Genomic DNA, 17,224 nt, shown 5'->3' with positions numbered 1-17,224 from the left:
AACATTTTTTATTAATCGCATTCAATCGTGGAACTTATTATTCCAAGATCTATTGATTAAAATGAACTTTGTTCGTGGGGGAAAACCCCTTTAAGTAAACGTAGCCCAGTTTAAATATTGTGATCAATCTCACCGCAGAGAGCTTACTTCCAGCCAGAGAAGAATGTTTTCTCCTCTGCACGATAGAGGCATTGATCCTTGTAATTGTGTGCTGATCATTTTTGGAACATGGATTAAAAGTACAGTTCTTTGGGACCTGAAAATTAGCTATGTTACATAACAGAATTGAGGGACATTCTATTGAAAGCAGTTTTTACTGAACAATGTAATAAGACTTGATTGGTATTTATTCTTTTGTTTTTTCTTAAAGGGGCCGTCCACTACTCCAACAACCCCTTCAAAAATTCCTGTGCTTCCCCCAGTAAAATAGTAACACTGATGTTGGCACTGGCTTGCCCAGTGACCACTTTACATTTGCGGCTAAATCACGCTAGCTTCATTCTCCCCTCCTTTGGCCAAAAAAGACATCCGAAAAGTGAGAGAACAACTGCAGCTCTCATCTCCAGACTCCCTCAACTACATCTGAAGAAGGAGACAGTGAAGCTGGCACTGATTTGCCACAGTAATCATGTGACAAGGTCACTTGATCCCTAGGAGAGCCAGTGCTGACACTGCTAGAAAAGCGCAAGAACCTTAGGCAAGTATAGATATTGTTTTACTACAGGAAAACGTAGAGATTGAGAAGGGTTATTCTGATAAATGGACAACCACTTTAAGTGACTACTATGAATAAATCATTAAATATTCATTATCTTCACATTAGTGAAGTGCTGCTAACTGACCCACTTTACTAACTAGTTGTGGTATTGCTTTGAATTAGCCAACGACTAAGAACCTTCCTGGTAGGAATGGACAAGTCATGTATTGAATTGAGACAATTGACTGGAATGGCAGTGTGTAATATTACAATTTAAGCAGGGCTATCTAGGCATTTAGAAGTAATGTTCCATCCTCAAAAAGCCATCAGGATTAGATATATAGAAATGTTACTTTTCTTCACTGCAGTGGGTCAGCTATTTGTACAAGCGAGTGCTGGTGCCTCCATTGTTGCTACTTGTCTGTACTACACAAGGCTGTGCTTTTTAAAGCAGCTGAGCTTGATATTGAAGCCATCTCATCCCTTATGAAACAATATGACAATATGAAGCTTAACTGCTATGAACAGTATGGCATTCTGCAGTAAGGTCCATTGTAAACTATAAAGGGGACAACGCTCCCCAAAACAATACTGTCCTACAAGCAGCTGATCAGTAGGTGTGAAGAAAGTATGACTCCACCGATAAAATACTGTCTACCCGAAGGATCGTCCATCAGTTTTATAAACAAATCTGCATTCTTAAGTCCCGATTTCTGTGCTGCCTAAAACTTGAAGAGGGTTTGCCTTCATGACAACTTCTTTAAGATTCCACTCTAGGATCATCTCATCCAGGTCATGCTTATTATCTCAAAAAACTTAATTCCTGCATAAGCCAGGCATCTTAAAGGCCCTCTCCAGGCACATGCCTCACACAGAGTCCACTAAAACGCATGCTGGGATATTGAATCTCTTTCCATTGGATTACCTGTATATTTTGGCATAGCCTTTTGCATGGAGGAGAGGACTTGCTTGTTCCGTCACAGATAAGATCATCTCTCCCTAAGTGTTTCAGTACCATGCACTTTTTGAGGGGGTAGTTCCTGCAAAGAAGCACCAGTTATACCCAGGTCCTCGAGATTGCATTCATGCCAAATCTTTTAACCAAAAACTGAAGATCATTTTTTTCCTATTAGCACAATAAAGTTTAAAGTATCTTCCAGTTTAGTAAATTACAGCACTTCAACATATACACGTTATATACCTTAATAAAGTATACAGAAACAAGTTTTTGTAAGACAACTGTATTAAATTATAAAAAAAGAGGAAAAATTGAATTTAATATATTTCAGTTCTATAGGAGGGCACTGATCTATAGCGGCTTGTTTTGCTTCGCATACTTCTCTGAACACTTCTTTAGCGCCTCATCTGCAATCTGCTTCAGGTTAATCAACTTATCCCCACGCAAAAAGCCATCTGTAAAGAAAGTCACAATATTTCAAGGAATTTAAAACGCTTTTATTAAAAAGATTTCTTATTGCATGAACCAGCATTTAAAAAAAAACAAAAACATGCCTACCTGCTGTGATAAGAAGGGAGCAGTGAGAGTCCAAGATCCGGTCACACAAAGACTCAGCAGAAAACCCTGCAAACTAGACACAAAAAGGTCATACATGTACAAAAAAATAAGTCCTTTTTTATTTTTATAGCTTTAATGTTGCCAGTATCCATGTGGCGATATTACAGCAACTGTCCTAAACTGTGTGGTATACTGCTATAATATACAGTATATCACATAAGTGAATACATTTTATTATATCTTTATATGGAACTCTGAAGATATGACACTGTGAAACAATGTAAGGTTGTCAGTATACAGCTTGTATAACAGTGTAAATTTGTTGTGCCCTCTAAATAACAACACACAGCCGTTCATTTCTAAACCGCTGACAACAAAAGTGAGTACACCCCAAAGGGAAAAAGGCCAAATTGTGCCCAATTACCTATTTTCCCTCCTTGGTGTCATGTGATTCATTAGTGTTATAAGGCCTTAGGTGTGAATGGGGAGCAGGTGTGTTAAATTTGGTTTCATCGCTCATATACACTCTCATACTTATCACTGTAAGTTCAACATGGCACCTCATGGCAAAGAATTCTCTGAGGATCTGAAAAAAAGAATTGTTGCTCTACATAAAGATGGCCTAGGCTATAAGAAGATTTCCAACACCCTGATGCTCAGCTGCAGCACGGTGGCCAAGATTATACAGCGGTTAAACGAAGGGAATTTTGTTACTTACCGTAAATTCCTTTTCTTCTAGCTCTTATTGGGAGACCCAGACGATTGGGGTATAGCTACTGCCCTCTGGAGGCCACACAAAGCACTACATTAAAAGTGCAAGGCCCCTCCCCCTCTGGCTATACCCCCCCGTGGTATCACGGGTTCTCCAGTTTTAGTGCCAAAGCAAGAAGGAGGAAGCCAATAACTGGTTTAAACAAATTAACTCCGAATAACATCGGAGAACTGAAAAACCGTTCAACATGAACAACATGTGTACCCGCAAACAACAAAAAAAAAAAAAAAACATCCCGAAGGACAACAGGGCGGGTGCTGGGTCTCCCAATAAGAGCTAGAAGAAAAGGAATTTACGGTAAGTAACAAAATTCCCTTCTTCAGCGCTCTATTGGGAGACCCAGACGATTGGGACGTCCAAAAGCTGTCCCTGGGTGGGTAAATAAATACCTCATGTTAGAGCTGCAAAACAGCCCTCCCCTATGGGGGTGTCACTGCCGCCTGCAGGACTCTTCTACCTAAGCTGGCATCCGCCGAAGCATAGGTATGCACCTGATAATGCTTGGTGAAAGTGTGCAGACTGGACCAGGTAGCTGCCTGGCACACCTGTTGAGCCGAAGCCTGGTGACGTAATGCCCAGGACGCACCCACGGCTCTGGTTGAGTGGGCTTTTAGCCCTGAAGGAACCGGAAGCCCCGCAGAACGGTAGGCCTCTAGAATTGGTTCTTTGATCCATCGAGCCAGGGTGGCTTTAGAAGCCTGCAACCCCTTGCGCGGACCAGCGACAAGGACAAAAAGTGCATCGGAACGGCGTATGGGCGCCGTGCGGGAAATGTAGATTCTGAGTGCTCTCACCAGATCTAGCAAACGTAAGTCCTTTTCATACCGGTGAACCGGATGAGGGCAAAAAGAAGGCAAGGAAATATCCTGATTAAGATGAAAAGAGGATACGACCTTAGGAAGAAACTCCGGAATGGGGCGCAGCACAACCTTGTCCTGGTGGAACACCAGGAAGGGAGCCTTGGATGACAGAGCTGCCAGCTCAGACACTCGCCGAAGCGATGTGATCGCAACAAGAAAAGCCACTTTCTGCGACAGCCGAGAAAAGGAAACTTCCTTCAGAGGCTCGAAGGGCGGCTTCTGGAGAGCAACTAGTACCCTGTTCAGATCCCATGGATCTAACGGTCGCTTGTACGGGGGCACAATATGACAGACCCCCTGCAGGAATGTGCGCACCTTAGGAAGACGTGCTAGACGCTTCTGAAAAAACACGGATAGTGCCGAAACTTGCCCTTTAAGGGAGCTGAGCGACAAGCCCTTTTCTAACCCCGATTGCAGGAAGGAAAGAAACTTGGGTAATGCAAATGGCCAGGGAGACACTCCCTGGGCCGAGCACCAGGATAAGAAAATCTTCCACGTTCTGTGGTAGATCTTAGCAGAATTCGACTTTCTAGCTTGTCTCATTGTGGCAACCACTCCTTGAGATAATCCTGCAGATGCTAGGATCCAGGACTCAATGGCCACACAGTCAGGTTCAGGGCCGCAGAATTCTGATGGAAAAACGGCCCTTGGGACAGTAAGTCTGGTCGGTCTGGCAGTGACCACGGTCGACCGATCGTGAGATGCCACAGATCCGGATACCACGACCTCCTCGGCCAGTTTGGAGCGACGAGTATGATGCGGCTGCACTCGGATCTGATCTTGCGTAGCACTCTGGGCAAGAGCGCCAGAGGCGGAAACACGTAAGGGAGCTGAAACTGCGACCAATCTTGAACCAAGGCGTCTGCCGCCAGAGCTCTTTGATCGCGCGACCTCGCCATGAATGCCGGGACCTTGTTGTTGTGCCGGGATGCCATTAGGTCGACGTCCGGCACTCCCCAGCGGCGACAGATTTCCTGAAACACGTCCGGGTGAAGGGACCATTCCCCTGCGTCCATGCCCTGGCGACTGAGGAAGTCTGCTTCCCAGTTTTCTACGCCTGGGATGTGAACCGCGGATATGGTGGATGCTCTGTCCTCCACCCACATTAGAATGCGCCGGACTTCTTGGAAGGCTTGCCGACTGCGCGTCCCTCCTTGGTGGTTGATGTATGCCACCGCTGTGGAGTTGTCCGATTGGATTCGGATCTGCTTTCCTTCCAGCCACTGCTGGAAGGCTAGTAGGGCAAGATACACTGCTCTGATTTCCAGAACATTGATCTGAAGGGTGGACTCCTGCGGAGTCCACGTCCCCTGAGCCCTGTGGTGGAGAAACACTGCTCCCCACCCCGACAGACTCGCATCTGTCGTAACTACTGCCCAGGATGGGGGCAGGAAGGATCTTCCCTGAGACAATGAGGTGGGAAGGAGCCACCATTGTAGGGAGTCCTTGGCCGTCTGGGAAAGCGAGACTTTCCTGTCCAGGGACGTTGACTTCCCGTCCCATTGGCGGAGAATGTCCCATTGAAGTGGGCGCAGATGAAACTGCGCAAAGGGAACTGCTTCCATGGCTGCCACCATCTTCCCTAGGAAATGCATGAGACGCCGCAAGGGATGCAACTGGCCCTGCAGGAGAGATTGCACCCCTGTCTGTAGTGACCGCTGCTTGTTCAGCGGCAGCTTCACTATCGCTGCTAGAGTATGAAACTCCATGCCAAGATACGTTAGTGACTGAGTCGGTGATAGGATCGACTTTGGAAAGTTGATGATCCATCCGAAAGACTGTAGAGTCTCCAGCGTAGCATTCAGGCTGTGCTGACATGCCTCCTGAGAGGGAGCTTTGATCAATAAGTCGTCTAGGTAAGGGATCACCGAGTGTCCCTGAGAGTGCAAGACTGCTACCACCGCCGCCATGACCTTGGTGAAGACCCGTGGGGCTGTCGCCAGACCAAATGGCAGAGCTACGAACTGAAAATGGTCGTCTCCTATCACAAAACGTAGAAAACGTTGATGTTCTGTAGCAATTGGCACGTGGAGATAAGCATCTTTGATGTCTATTGAGGCAAGGAAGTCTCCTCTGGACATTGAGGCAATGACAGAGCGGAGGGTTTCCATCCGGAACCTCCTGGCGTGCACATGTTTGTTGAGCCGTTTTAGGTCCAGAACAGGACGGAACGAGCCGTCCTTTTTTGGAACCACAAAGAGATTGGAGTAAAACCCTTGCCCTTGTTCCTGAGGAGGGACTGGGATCACCACTCCTTCCGCTTTTAGGGAATCCACCGCCTGCAGCAGAGCATCTGCTCGGTCTGGATGTGGGGAGGTTCTGAAGAACCGAGCTGGAGGACGAGAATTGAACTCGATTCTGTACCCGCGAGACAAAATGTCCGTCACCCACCGGTCTTTGACCTGTGACATCCAAATGCCGGAAAAGCGGGAGAGCCTGCCCCCGACCGGCGATGCGGAGGGGGGGGGCTGGAAGTCATGAGGTAGCCGCTTTGGAAGCGGTACCTCCATTTGCTTTCTTGGGGCGTGTGTGAGTCCGCCACGAATCTGAGTTTCTTTGCGTCCTCTGAGTCCCTTTGGACGAGGTAAATGGTGTCTTGCCCGAACCTCGAAAGGACTGAAACCTCTGCTGCCACTTTTTCTGCTGAGGTTTGGATGTTCTGGGTTGTGGTAAAGAGGAGTCTTTACCCTTGGACTGCTTAATGATGTCAGCCAATGGCTCGCCAAACAGTCTATCTCTAGACAAAGGCAAACTGGTTAAACATTTTTTTGGAACCAGCATCTGCTTTCCAGTCCTTTAACCACAAGGCTCTGCGCAAAACTACCGAATTGGCGGACGCCATTGAGGTGCGACTGGTAGATTCTAGGACCGCATTGATAGCGTAAGACGCAAACGCCGACATCTGCGTGGTAAGGTGCGCCACTTGCGGCACTGCTGGATGCATGATAGCATCCACTTTTGCTAAGCCAGCTGAAATAGCCTGGAGTGCCCATACGGCTGCGAATGCCGGAGCAAACGACGCGCCGATAGCTTCATAGACAGATTTTAACCAAAGGTCCATCTGTCTGTCATTGGCATCTTTAAGTGAAGCGCCATCCTCCACTGCAACTATGGATCTAGCTGCAAGTTTGGAAATCGGGGGGTCTACCTTTGGACACTGTGTCCAGCGCTTGACCACCTCAGGGGGGAAAGGGAAACGCGTATCTTTAGATCGTTTAGAGAAACGCCTTTCTGGGTGAGCGTCGTGCTTCTGGATTGATTCTCTGAAGTCAGAGTGATCTAACAAAGCACTCAATTTACGCTTGGGATAAAGGAAACGAAACTTCTCCTGCTCCGCAGCCGCCTCTTCTGCTGAAGGGGCTGGGGGAGAAATATCCAACAGCCTATTGATGGCTGAGATAAGGTCGTTTACCATGGCATCCCCATCCGGGGTATCCAGGTTGAGAGGGGTTCCAGGAGTGGATTCCTGATCACTCTCATCAGACACATCACAGGGAGACTGATTGCGCTGAGACCCTGAGCAGTGTGAAGACGTCGAGGGTCTTTCCCAGCGAGCTCGCTTAGGGTGGCTGGGGCCATCATCTGAGTCATAATCCTCGGCCTGTGAAGCCGGGGACCCCCCTGTGGGCTGGATACATTCCAAGTAAGGGGGACCTGAGGACAGAGGCCTCGCCGTGCCCAGAGACTGAGCCCCATGCATAGATTGCAAGGTTTCAAGGATTTTTGCCATAGAGACAGACATATTATCAGCAAAAACTGCAAAGTCTGTCCCTGTCACCGGGGCAGAACTTACAAGCGTCTCAGCCTGGGTCGCTACCTCTCCTGACTCCGGCTGGCGAAGCAGCACCGGGTCGGAGCATTGCACACAATGGGGGTCATCGGAGCCTGCTGGTAGATTAGCCCCACATGCAGCACACGCAGTATACACAGCCCTTTTTGCCTTGGCCGCCTTGCGTTTTGAGGATGACATGTTGCTGCTTCCACAGAGCGATCTGGGATATGCAGCCAGAAGCGCACCTCACAGTGCAAGAAATACAATATCTATATATCTGTACCCAGTACACTGATACACAGTGAGGCACTAGAGGGACCAGCACAGAAAAATCGCTTACCGCCCGCTTAAAAAGCGGGTGTGTGGTCGCCAGATAGCCCCTAGTCCAGGTCTCCCAGAGCCTTGCGTCCTTCCTCCAGCCAGGCATGCATGTAATGGCTGCCGGCGTCTCGAGAGAGGAAGGGGGGCGGGCCCTGGGCGTTCCTGGCCAAGAGCGGGAAGCCTGCTTCCCTCTGTGCCAAGTGAGAGGGCTGGAGCATGTAAATCAGGCTCCAGCCCTCGTCGCTGCTAGCGAACAGCGTCTCTCCCCTACCCTGAATGACAGGGTGGGGGCGGGAACGAATCGGAGCTGCCGGCGTCCTAGGCCCAAAAAGCCGGGGACTAAATTTATAACCGCCGCCGCCGTAAAAGCGCGGACGGCGGATCCCCGGCGCACCACAAGTCACAGCAGCGCCGCCCGGTCCAGAGGGGGTCGGCGCTGCGTTCCCATACACAAAAAAGTCCCCCAGTAATCTGTAGGGACACCAACTCCACGTTGCGGTCCCCGGCGCACTACAACACCCAGCCAGCCCGGAGTGTGTCTGTGCCTGCCGGGGACACGGAGTACCTGTATGATGCAGGGCCTGTCCCTGATCGTACTCCTGCTCCGTCTCCATCAGGTTCTAATGGGTCTGTGGATGGAGCCCGGCATCAGAGCTGAGAGGCCGGCAGGATCCCACTTCCACAGAGCCCTACCAGGGGATGTGGAAGGAAAACAGCATGTCAGGCTCCAGCCCTGTACCAGCAATAGGTACCTCAACCTTACAACACCATCCAGGGGTGAGAAGGGAGCATGCTGGGGACACTATATGTGTCCTCTTTTCTTCCATCCGAAACAGTCAGCAGCTACTGCTGACTAAAATCTGTGGAGCTATGCATGGAATGTCTGACCTCCTTCGCACACAAAGCTAAAACTGGAGAACCCGTGATACCACGGGGGGGTATAGCCAGAGGGGGAGGGGCCTTGCACTTTTAATGTAGTGCTTTGTGTGGCCTCCAGAGGGCAGTAGCTATACCCCAATCGTCTGGGTCTCCCAATAGAGCGCTGAAGAAAAGATAGGTTGCACTCAGAACAGGCCTCGCCATGGCCGACAAAAGAAGCTGAGTGCCCGTGCTCAGCGTCATATCCAGAGGTTGTTTTTTCTTTTTCAAATAAACTTATGGGTGCTGCCACCATTGCTGCAGAGGTTAAAGGGGCGGGGGGTGTGTGTCAGACTGTCAGTGCTCTGACCATTCGCCGCACACTGCATCACACTGGTGTGCATGGCTGTCGTCCCAGAAAGAAGTCTCATCTAAATAGGATGCACAAAAAAGCCCACAGTTTGCTGAACACAAGTATACTAAGGACATGGATTACTGGAACCATGTTCAATAGTTTGAGGAGTCCAAGATAAACTTTTTTACTGTTTTTACTTGTCCCATTAGAAGACTTGAGGCTCTGATTATTCAATCGCTTGTGCAGTACAAAGCAGGGCATCAGCACTGCTCTATACAGCAGAAATGATGCCCTCCTAAGAACGCTGGCTCGCAGCCAGTGTTCATAGAATCTTCGTCATGACAGACACAGGGGTCATCAGCTGACCCCCTGATGTCATGACAACCTATCGGTGCCCCGCCTTCAGGTCACAAAAGCGCCTATGGGAGCAGAGAATGGTGTCTTCCCTGCTGTCACATCTTAAATCCCGCTGTCAGACTTACAGCAGGAATTAACAACAGCTAACAGTCGCGAGAGAATCACCGATCCACCCGCATCTGTTAGAGGCACAAGTCGGCTGATCTGTGATATGTGCAGGGAAAGATATGGGCTCGGCATGTAAGCCTGCATAAAAGGCAGGGAGACAACCTAGGACTAACCAGTACATCCTAGGTTGGCAAGGGGTTAATGGCTGTGTGTTGAGTTATTTAGAGGGACTACCAAATTTACACAAGCTGTACACTGACTACTTTACATTGTATGAAAGTGTCATATCTTCAATGTTGTCCCATGAAAAGATCTAAAATATTTACAAAATTGTGAGGGGTGTACTCACTTATGTGATATACTGTATATCCATTTAATTCACTAAAAAGCTATGTTCATACAGAGCAATTTTGGTGCGTTTTGTTTTTTTTTAGCATGGTTTTTGCCTTGGTTCTCTGCAAATCCATGCTAATAAAACTCTGCCTTCAAAGTCTCAGAAAAACCTATGATATTCTTGTAATCACACACACACACACACACACACACACACACACACACTTTTCCCCGTTTTGTCAACCACCTTGGTTTTTGCTTAGTTTTTGAAAGACTGAGCAGGTCAATTCTTTTCATAGTTTTTGCAGCAGATTTACTGCAGTTTTTAACCATACAAATCAATGAGGAAGTGCAAAACCACAGGTTATTTTCTGGCAAAAGATGAGGTTTTGCTGCAAAAAAAAAAACCTGAGCAAAAAACGCCCTGTGTGAACGGAAGACTCGAAGCACAAAAGTTTACTCTATACAAGCTGTAAAGTTTAGTGCCAATTATGAAATCAAATATGATGATTTTTATGAAATGTGTCTTCCCAAACATAAAACTCACCACTATTGAGTGAACAGCTCCAATTCGAGCACATGCCAGCATTGCCACAACAAGTTCTATAACCATGGGCATATATATGGACACACGGTCTCCTTTTTTAACACCTATGGAAACAATGTTGATTTGTTTAGCTGGGCAATGGATACAAGAGTCCATGTTTTATTACAGTAACAAAAATTTGCATTATGCAGGTAATGCTAAATTGCACAGAAATGACAAGTGTAATACCTTGACTACGTAGAACATTGGCAAACTGGCACACCTTCTTCAAGAGTTCTGCATAAGTAATGGATGTAGCATCTCCTGGTTCATTCCCTTCCCTTTGAGATAAAAAAAAGAAAAATAAATAAAAAGATCAAAAGACAAATGTTCAAATTTAAATTAAGAAATTGGTGTGTAATGTCATAAGATAAAATTATTTTAATAAGGGACAGCAATACACTATAAGAAATTAGCTGGCCGAAAGGGCCACAGACTCTTTCCAAATAATTCAAAAAGTATATCAACAACATTAATGTAATTTTGTGTCACTTGCCATAGTAGTGCTATATACATAGACGAGCCAAAGGGTAACAATGTTTTGTACTTTTGACTTTCAGGCTCCATATCGCACCATCCACTACAGATTTGAACGTGAGATTACCATCATTTTTATAGACAATCATCTTGGATATCTCGTACATTAGACTGCAACTATTTTACATATGATTAGTTATGCAGATTCTTGTCATGTTCACTGCATTGTTACTGTTTTGCTTCGAAGAAAAAAAATCTAACATTTTAATTTTTACTATTTTGTACTCTTGATCAGATTCAAGCAGGTCTCTTCAAAACGTTCCCAATGTTGGTGCATACTGGTGGACTAACTTGGGTATGTATACAGCTTTTTCTTCAACTCTACCAACAATTAAACAAATTTGAGGTCTGAGGATCGTGGGGGCCAATCCAGCACCTCTACTTCACTGTCATTGAACCATTTAAATCGCAAATCTTAAACGTACGCTTTAGGTCGTTGTCCTGTTGAAGAACCAGGTCGTCCTTTGCATACCCTTAGTACTCAAGTGTACGATGTAACTCGTATTGTAGGATACTCTCATATAGCTCTGCATTGAGATCACCATCGATCCTTCGATTCTGGTCAAGTATCCAATGCCTTTAGCTGTGAAACAGCACCATGTAATCACTCTTCCTCCACCTTCTTGATCCTTTAGCCCTATTTTTTTCCTGGTTTCTTCTAGACCCATTTGTACCCATCAGAGCTTAGTCTCTTGACTTTCGTCTCATCGCTTCAAATCACCCACTTCCAAATTTCTAATGTCTACTTTTCATGCTTTTTTGCAAATTCAAACCGATGCTTCTTTTGACAATATTGAAGTCGAAACCTTCATCGCACAGTGCTTGCATGGACGTTTGTGAGGTCACCAAATAAAGCATATGAGCCACCACCGCTGTCATGTTTATCACACCATAACTGATAGATCTTGTGATGAGGGGACTTGTTGTAGATATTTTGCCTGGACGTTGACCTCTTGGTTTTTGAATGAATGAATGAATGGATGGACTTCATTTCATATTCTATTAACTGTTATGGCACTGATGATGTAGCTTGGCCATTTTTGTTGCCCAAACAACTGCCATCGATTAGCTGGATGATGCAGTTTCTCTTTTCTTCAGAAATCATCTTTATGGCTGCCCCTCAATTTAATCCAGTGACCTTTTGCTTAGGAATCAACCTAATAACACACTGAGCTATTAGCGAATGTGAAAAAAGGTTGTAATTTGTAGTTTATGGGAAGAAAAAGATATTTCTATGACCAGGAACAAAATAGTAATAATGCATTAACATGAAAATAATCTGCATAACTGATAATATGCTAAATAGTTGCAGTCAAATTTATACACAAGATAACCAAGATGATTGTCTATAAAGTGGAGGTAGTCTCATGCTCAAAGCTGTAGTGGATGGTGAGATAAGGAGCCTGAAAGTCAAAAGTTCATTGTTACCCTTTTGTTGGTCAGTGTATCTACCTACATAAAACACACTGATTGCAAAAACATGTAGAAATGGAACCTATGTGAATCAGTGTAGCAGAGGACACCCTACAGTGTGCCCAGGTTTTGATATAATTGGTCCCTAAGGACATGTGTACATGTTGAGTATTTGTTAAGTTTTTACATCAGTATTTGTGAAAATCAGGAGTGAATAAAAAAAACTGCAGAAGTGCTGACGCGTTCCTATTACTATTCCTCGGATTGTTCCACTCCTGGTTTTGGCCTACAAACGCGGAGGTAAAATAGTCATGAAATAGTCAGTGTATGCGCTAATAGTGTAGCAGCAGGCAATTCCATTTGAAGGTGACTTTTCAGCTGAGTGGAGCCAGAATAATTGTGTAATGCTAAACTATGTAAAATGTCCATTCTTTAGGACTGGTTTTCCTCACTCTGAATGGAAAAGGGCAGGTTTGGGGCAGCAATAGGAAGCCAAATATGGCAAGTACACAATGAGGCCGACATAGATGTACATCTGTTTGAGTTCAGAAGGGTATGATCCTCTCACATATAATAAGTTGTATTTTTATAGCACCAACATATTCCGCAGCGCTTTACAATTAAGAGGACTCCTAGCCTTGAAAAGAACAGGTAATCAGCCTATGAGAGTCATTATTACTGTTATGGACGCATATTGTTTTGAGGTGCTGACTGTGCATTAGGCTGTTTGAGTCCAGTTTAAACAAATCTCTGCTTTGGGCTGAACTTTATGGTGTGCCTTGCTTCAAGGAGCCTGTGAACTCCAGGACCTAATCCCTTAAAATACTACTACAGGTTCTTAATCATAAACAAGGTGAAAAATCCTGTGTTCCTGGTCAATAACTGTATATTATCTTCTTTTTATATGACATTGTCATATACATATCAACCATTGGAGGGAAAAAACAGAAAAGACTGTATGCTCCAGTCACGCTTTAAGACTTGTAAAATGTCATTCACACAGAAAAATACTCACGGCACTCATCACATTAACTCCATCGGAAAATTCCAGTTAAGTAGATAAAGTGCTGTAGACAAACGGTCAAAGGCAGCAATGATCATTTCACGTCCTCCGAAGCTTTGCACCTTACTTAAATGGAATTTTTAGATGGAGTTAATTGTGACAAGTGCCATGAATATTTTTCAATATGAATTACTTTGCTGCATCTTACTAATGGACACATAGCACTACCTTTTAATAATGCGGATGCCTGTGAATACTGCCTATAGCAACTTACAGTAGTTCCAACCAATTCTTCTTTGATTGTGGACTTTTACACAATGGTTGCTATTTCACTAAAACATAAAACAGGTATAAGCCATATCCTTGTGGAAGCTTTGATGCCAGAGGTATTAGTTATAAACAAGTCGTGATGAGTGAACCCGAACTGTAACGGTCGGGGTTCATACTGGACATCTAGTGTCTGGTGCTCGAACATCTAATGGAAGTCCGTGTCAGAGTTTGGATTATGAATAAAGTTTACTGAAAGGCTATAGAGCAGCCAATCAACAAGTTTTTTGGCTGTGGACACTTCCGGAGCCATCATAGACATGCTAAGTATTGGCAAGACTTTGATCAGCCAAAGCAACACATGACCAAGCCTATATAAAGGCCGATCAAGGGCAGTGGTACGATTCTATGCAGACCCTGGTGCACAGCACCCTAACAGTGCAATAATCTGCTGGGAACTCGTGCTCTTCTCTACTTGGGGTGCAAAAAATGAAGAGAGAATCAAATAAGTGACGTGATGGTGCTGTTATAGCTGCTGCAGGGAGAGGACATGGTTGAACTGTGCCTGCTACATGCCCCAATGAATCACCTTTCCCTGGCGCATGTAAGCGACAGGACTTTTCGAGCAATTTCATAATAGGCCAAAAATAAAGGAGGTTTTCCATTGGATGACTGAGCGTACCTCCAGTTCCTTCGCCTTGTCTTCCCATCCAGTCCCTTGCTGAAAGGGCAAAGTTTGCACCTACGGCACATGGTCAGCTAACTTCCACCTCACCCCATTTCAAATCAGCCAAGCAGTCTGAGGCCCAAGTCAAAGTAAAGAGAATGGTTCTGCACTCGGAAGGAGTCGAGGTGCACGTCAAATGGGGTAGCCCAAAAATCACAACTTAATAATTCACTGCACTCTCTAAAAGTTCATGTAATAGTAGAATTTATTTGTGATATATACAAAAATGTTTTTGATAGTGATAAGCGACTTGTCACTTGGGACGTTTCGACCCATCAGGGTCTTTTTCAAAAAGTCGCTGGAAAAGAAAAATACCTATATGTAAAGAGAAAATATATACAAGGAATATACAAAGTTATATACAATATTATATACAATAAATACAAAAGTAATCAAAAGCATTAAAGGGCAATATAGGTAATGGTTTAGGGGGTGGACCAACCTCAAGGTACAGCTAGGCTGGATATAAGATAACAAAGAGAGATTATGGACACAGAGCAATACAGAGCATTTACAAAGGTCCTAGTACAATGAATGAATTTCTGATTGAATGAATGAATTACTTAATGAATGAATGAATGAATGGGCCATGGAGGCTACTTTGCATGTGTGTGTGTGTGTAGGGAGCAGTGCTCTCTTATGTCTACACTAGCTGTAGTACCCGGCCGTTGCCCGGGATAGTAACGGTCTCTCTGTCTGTATTGGTATCAGTCCATCCATCTCCCTTTCCCCATCCGTCTCCCTTTCCCGTCCCTCTCCCTTTCCCCGTCCACCTCTGTCTGTGCCTATGTCTCTCTGTCTCTTTCTGTCTCTCTCTATCCGTGTCTCCACTGAAATCTTATTACCTCACACATAAGCTTCTTATACTAACAGTTTATTTTGTTCCTATAGCAACTGACAGTTGCTATTAATAGCCTGTAGCGCCCACCTCAATTCAGTTTAATGGAGGCAGGATTTTGGAGAATAACGAAAGCGCGGGGTTAAATTTTCCCATCAAAACAGTCTGACATTCCCTGGGTCACATGGGGCGTCTGTGCAAAATTTCGTGATTGTAAATGCAACGGTGCGGATTCCTTTAGCGGACATACATACACACATACATACACTGAGCTGTATATATTAGATATAAAGAGAGCCATGCTCCCTACACACACACGCTATACAGGCGTCAGCACGCCAACACCTCCTTGATCCTGGAACCTTTCCCACAGGTAAACCGCTGGTGTATCTTATTCAATAATAAATATATGTTCAGCTCACCACTCTAGAGCAAGTATCTCCAGCCTCTGGTCCGATGGAAGGAACAAGTGGTTTGGCTTCCACAGCTGAGTATTCAGTACCATCAAGAGGAACAAGGGAGAAGAAAGAATCCAGCACCGATGTAGTAAAAGTATTTTCTTTATTCAAAATTCATAAAATGAAAATCTGACCAAGTGCAGAGTATAAATACACTTAACGCGTTTCGGAGAAGAACAGACTCCTTATTCATAAGCAATGTATTGCTTATGAATAAGGAGTCTGTTCTTCTCCGAAACGCGTTAAGTGTATTTATACTCTGCACTTGGTCAGATTTTCATTTTATGAATTTTGAATAAAGAAAATACCTTTTACTACATCGGTGCTGGATTCTCTCTCCTCCCTTGTTCCTCTTGATGGTATCTTATTCAATGCCATTTGTCTTGTATTTTATTTTAATGCAAAATAGCCTCCATGGCCCTTTCATTCATTGTACAAGGACCTTTGTAAATGCTCTGTATTGCTCTGAGCCCTTCGTTATCCTATATCCAGCCTAGCTGAACCTTGAGGGTGGTCACCCCTAAAGCATTACCCATATTGCCCCTTAATGCTTTTGATTACTCTTGTATATAAACTTTGTACATTACTTGTATTTTGTCTTTTCCAGCGACTTTTTGAAAAAGACCTGGATGGGTCAAAACATCCCCAGTGACAAGTCGTTTATCACTATCAAAAACTAATATATATATATATATCTCTATATATCTAATATATATATATATATATATATATATATATATATATATATATATATATATATATATATATATATCTATATCTCTATATATATATATCTCTATTATCTCTATTATCTCTATTATCTCTATTATCTCTATTATCTCTATTATCTCTATATCTCTAATATCTCTAATATCTCTATATCTCTAATATCTCTATATCTCTAATATCTCTATATCTCTAATATATATATCTCTAATATATATATATCTCTAATATATATATATCTCTATATCTCTAATATATATATATATCTCTATATCGCTAATATATATATATATCTCTATATCTCTAATATATATATATCTCTATATCTCTAATATATATATATATCTCTATATCTCTAATATATATATATCTCTATATATCTAATATATATATATATATATATCTCTATATCTCTATATCTCTAATATATATATATATATATCTCTAATATCTCTATATCTCTAATATCTCTAATATCTCTATATCTCTATATCTCTATATCTCTAATATATATATCTCTATATCTCTAATATATATATATCTCTATATCTCTAATATATATATCTCTATATCTCTAATATATATATATCTCTATATCTCTAATATATATATATATCTCTATATCTCTAATATATATATATATCTCTATATCTCTAATATATATATATCTCTATATCTCTAATATATATATATCTCTATATCTCTAATATATATATATAT

At 43.6% G+C, this 17,224-nt stretch overlaps 1 protein-coding gene across 2 annotated transcripts in view; it reads right to left on the bottom strand.

Moving 5' to 3' along the window:
* The window catches only part of ACSS2 (acyl-CoA synthetase short chain family member 2), a 113,181-nt gene that overhangs the window by 58,791 nt on the left and 37,166 nt on the right, over positions 1-17,224 (bottom strand). For both annotated transcript variants that reach the window (XM_075349881.1, XM_075349882.1), the window contains exons 3-7: positions 10,725-10,816; positions 10,497-10,600; positions 2,214-2,286; positions 2,035-2,110; positions 1,623-1,737 (exon numbers count right to left, since the gene is read on the bottom strand). In XM_075349881.1, coding sequence (XP_075205996.1) covers positions 1,623-1,737; positions 2,035-2,110; positions 2,214-2,286; positions 10,497-10,600; positions 10,725-10,816 — 460 coding nt within the window. The remainder of the gene's footprint in view (positions 1-1,622; positions 1,738-2,034; positions 2,111-2,213; positions 2,287-10,496; positions 10,601-10,724; positions 10,817-17,224) is intronic.

This window comes from Anomaloglossus baeobatrachus, chromosome 5 (genome assembly GCF_048569485.1).
Source record: "Anomaloglossus baeobatrachus isolate aAnoBae1 chromosome 5, aAnoBae1.hap1, whole genome shotgun sequence".
Classification (NCBI taxonomy): domain Eukaryota; kingdom Metazoa; phylum Chordata; class Amphibia; order Anura; family Aromobatidae; genus Anomaloglossus; species Anomaloglossus baeobatrachus.
Note: the sequence above shows the minus strand (reverse complement) of the source record. Positions and strands in the feature narration are given on the sequence as shown.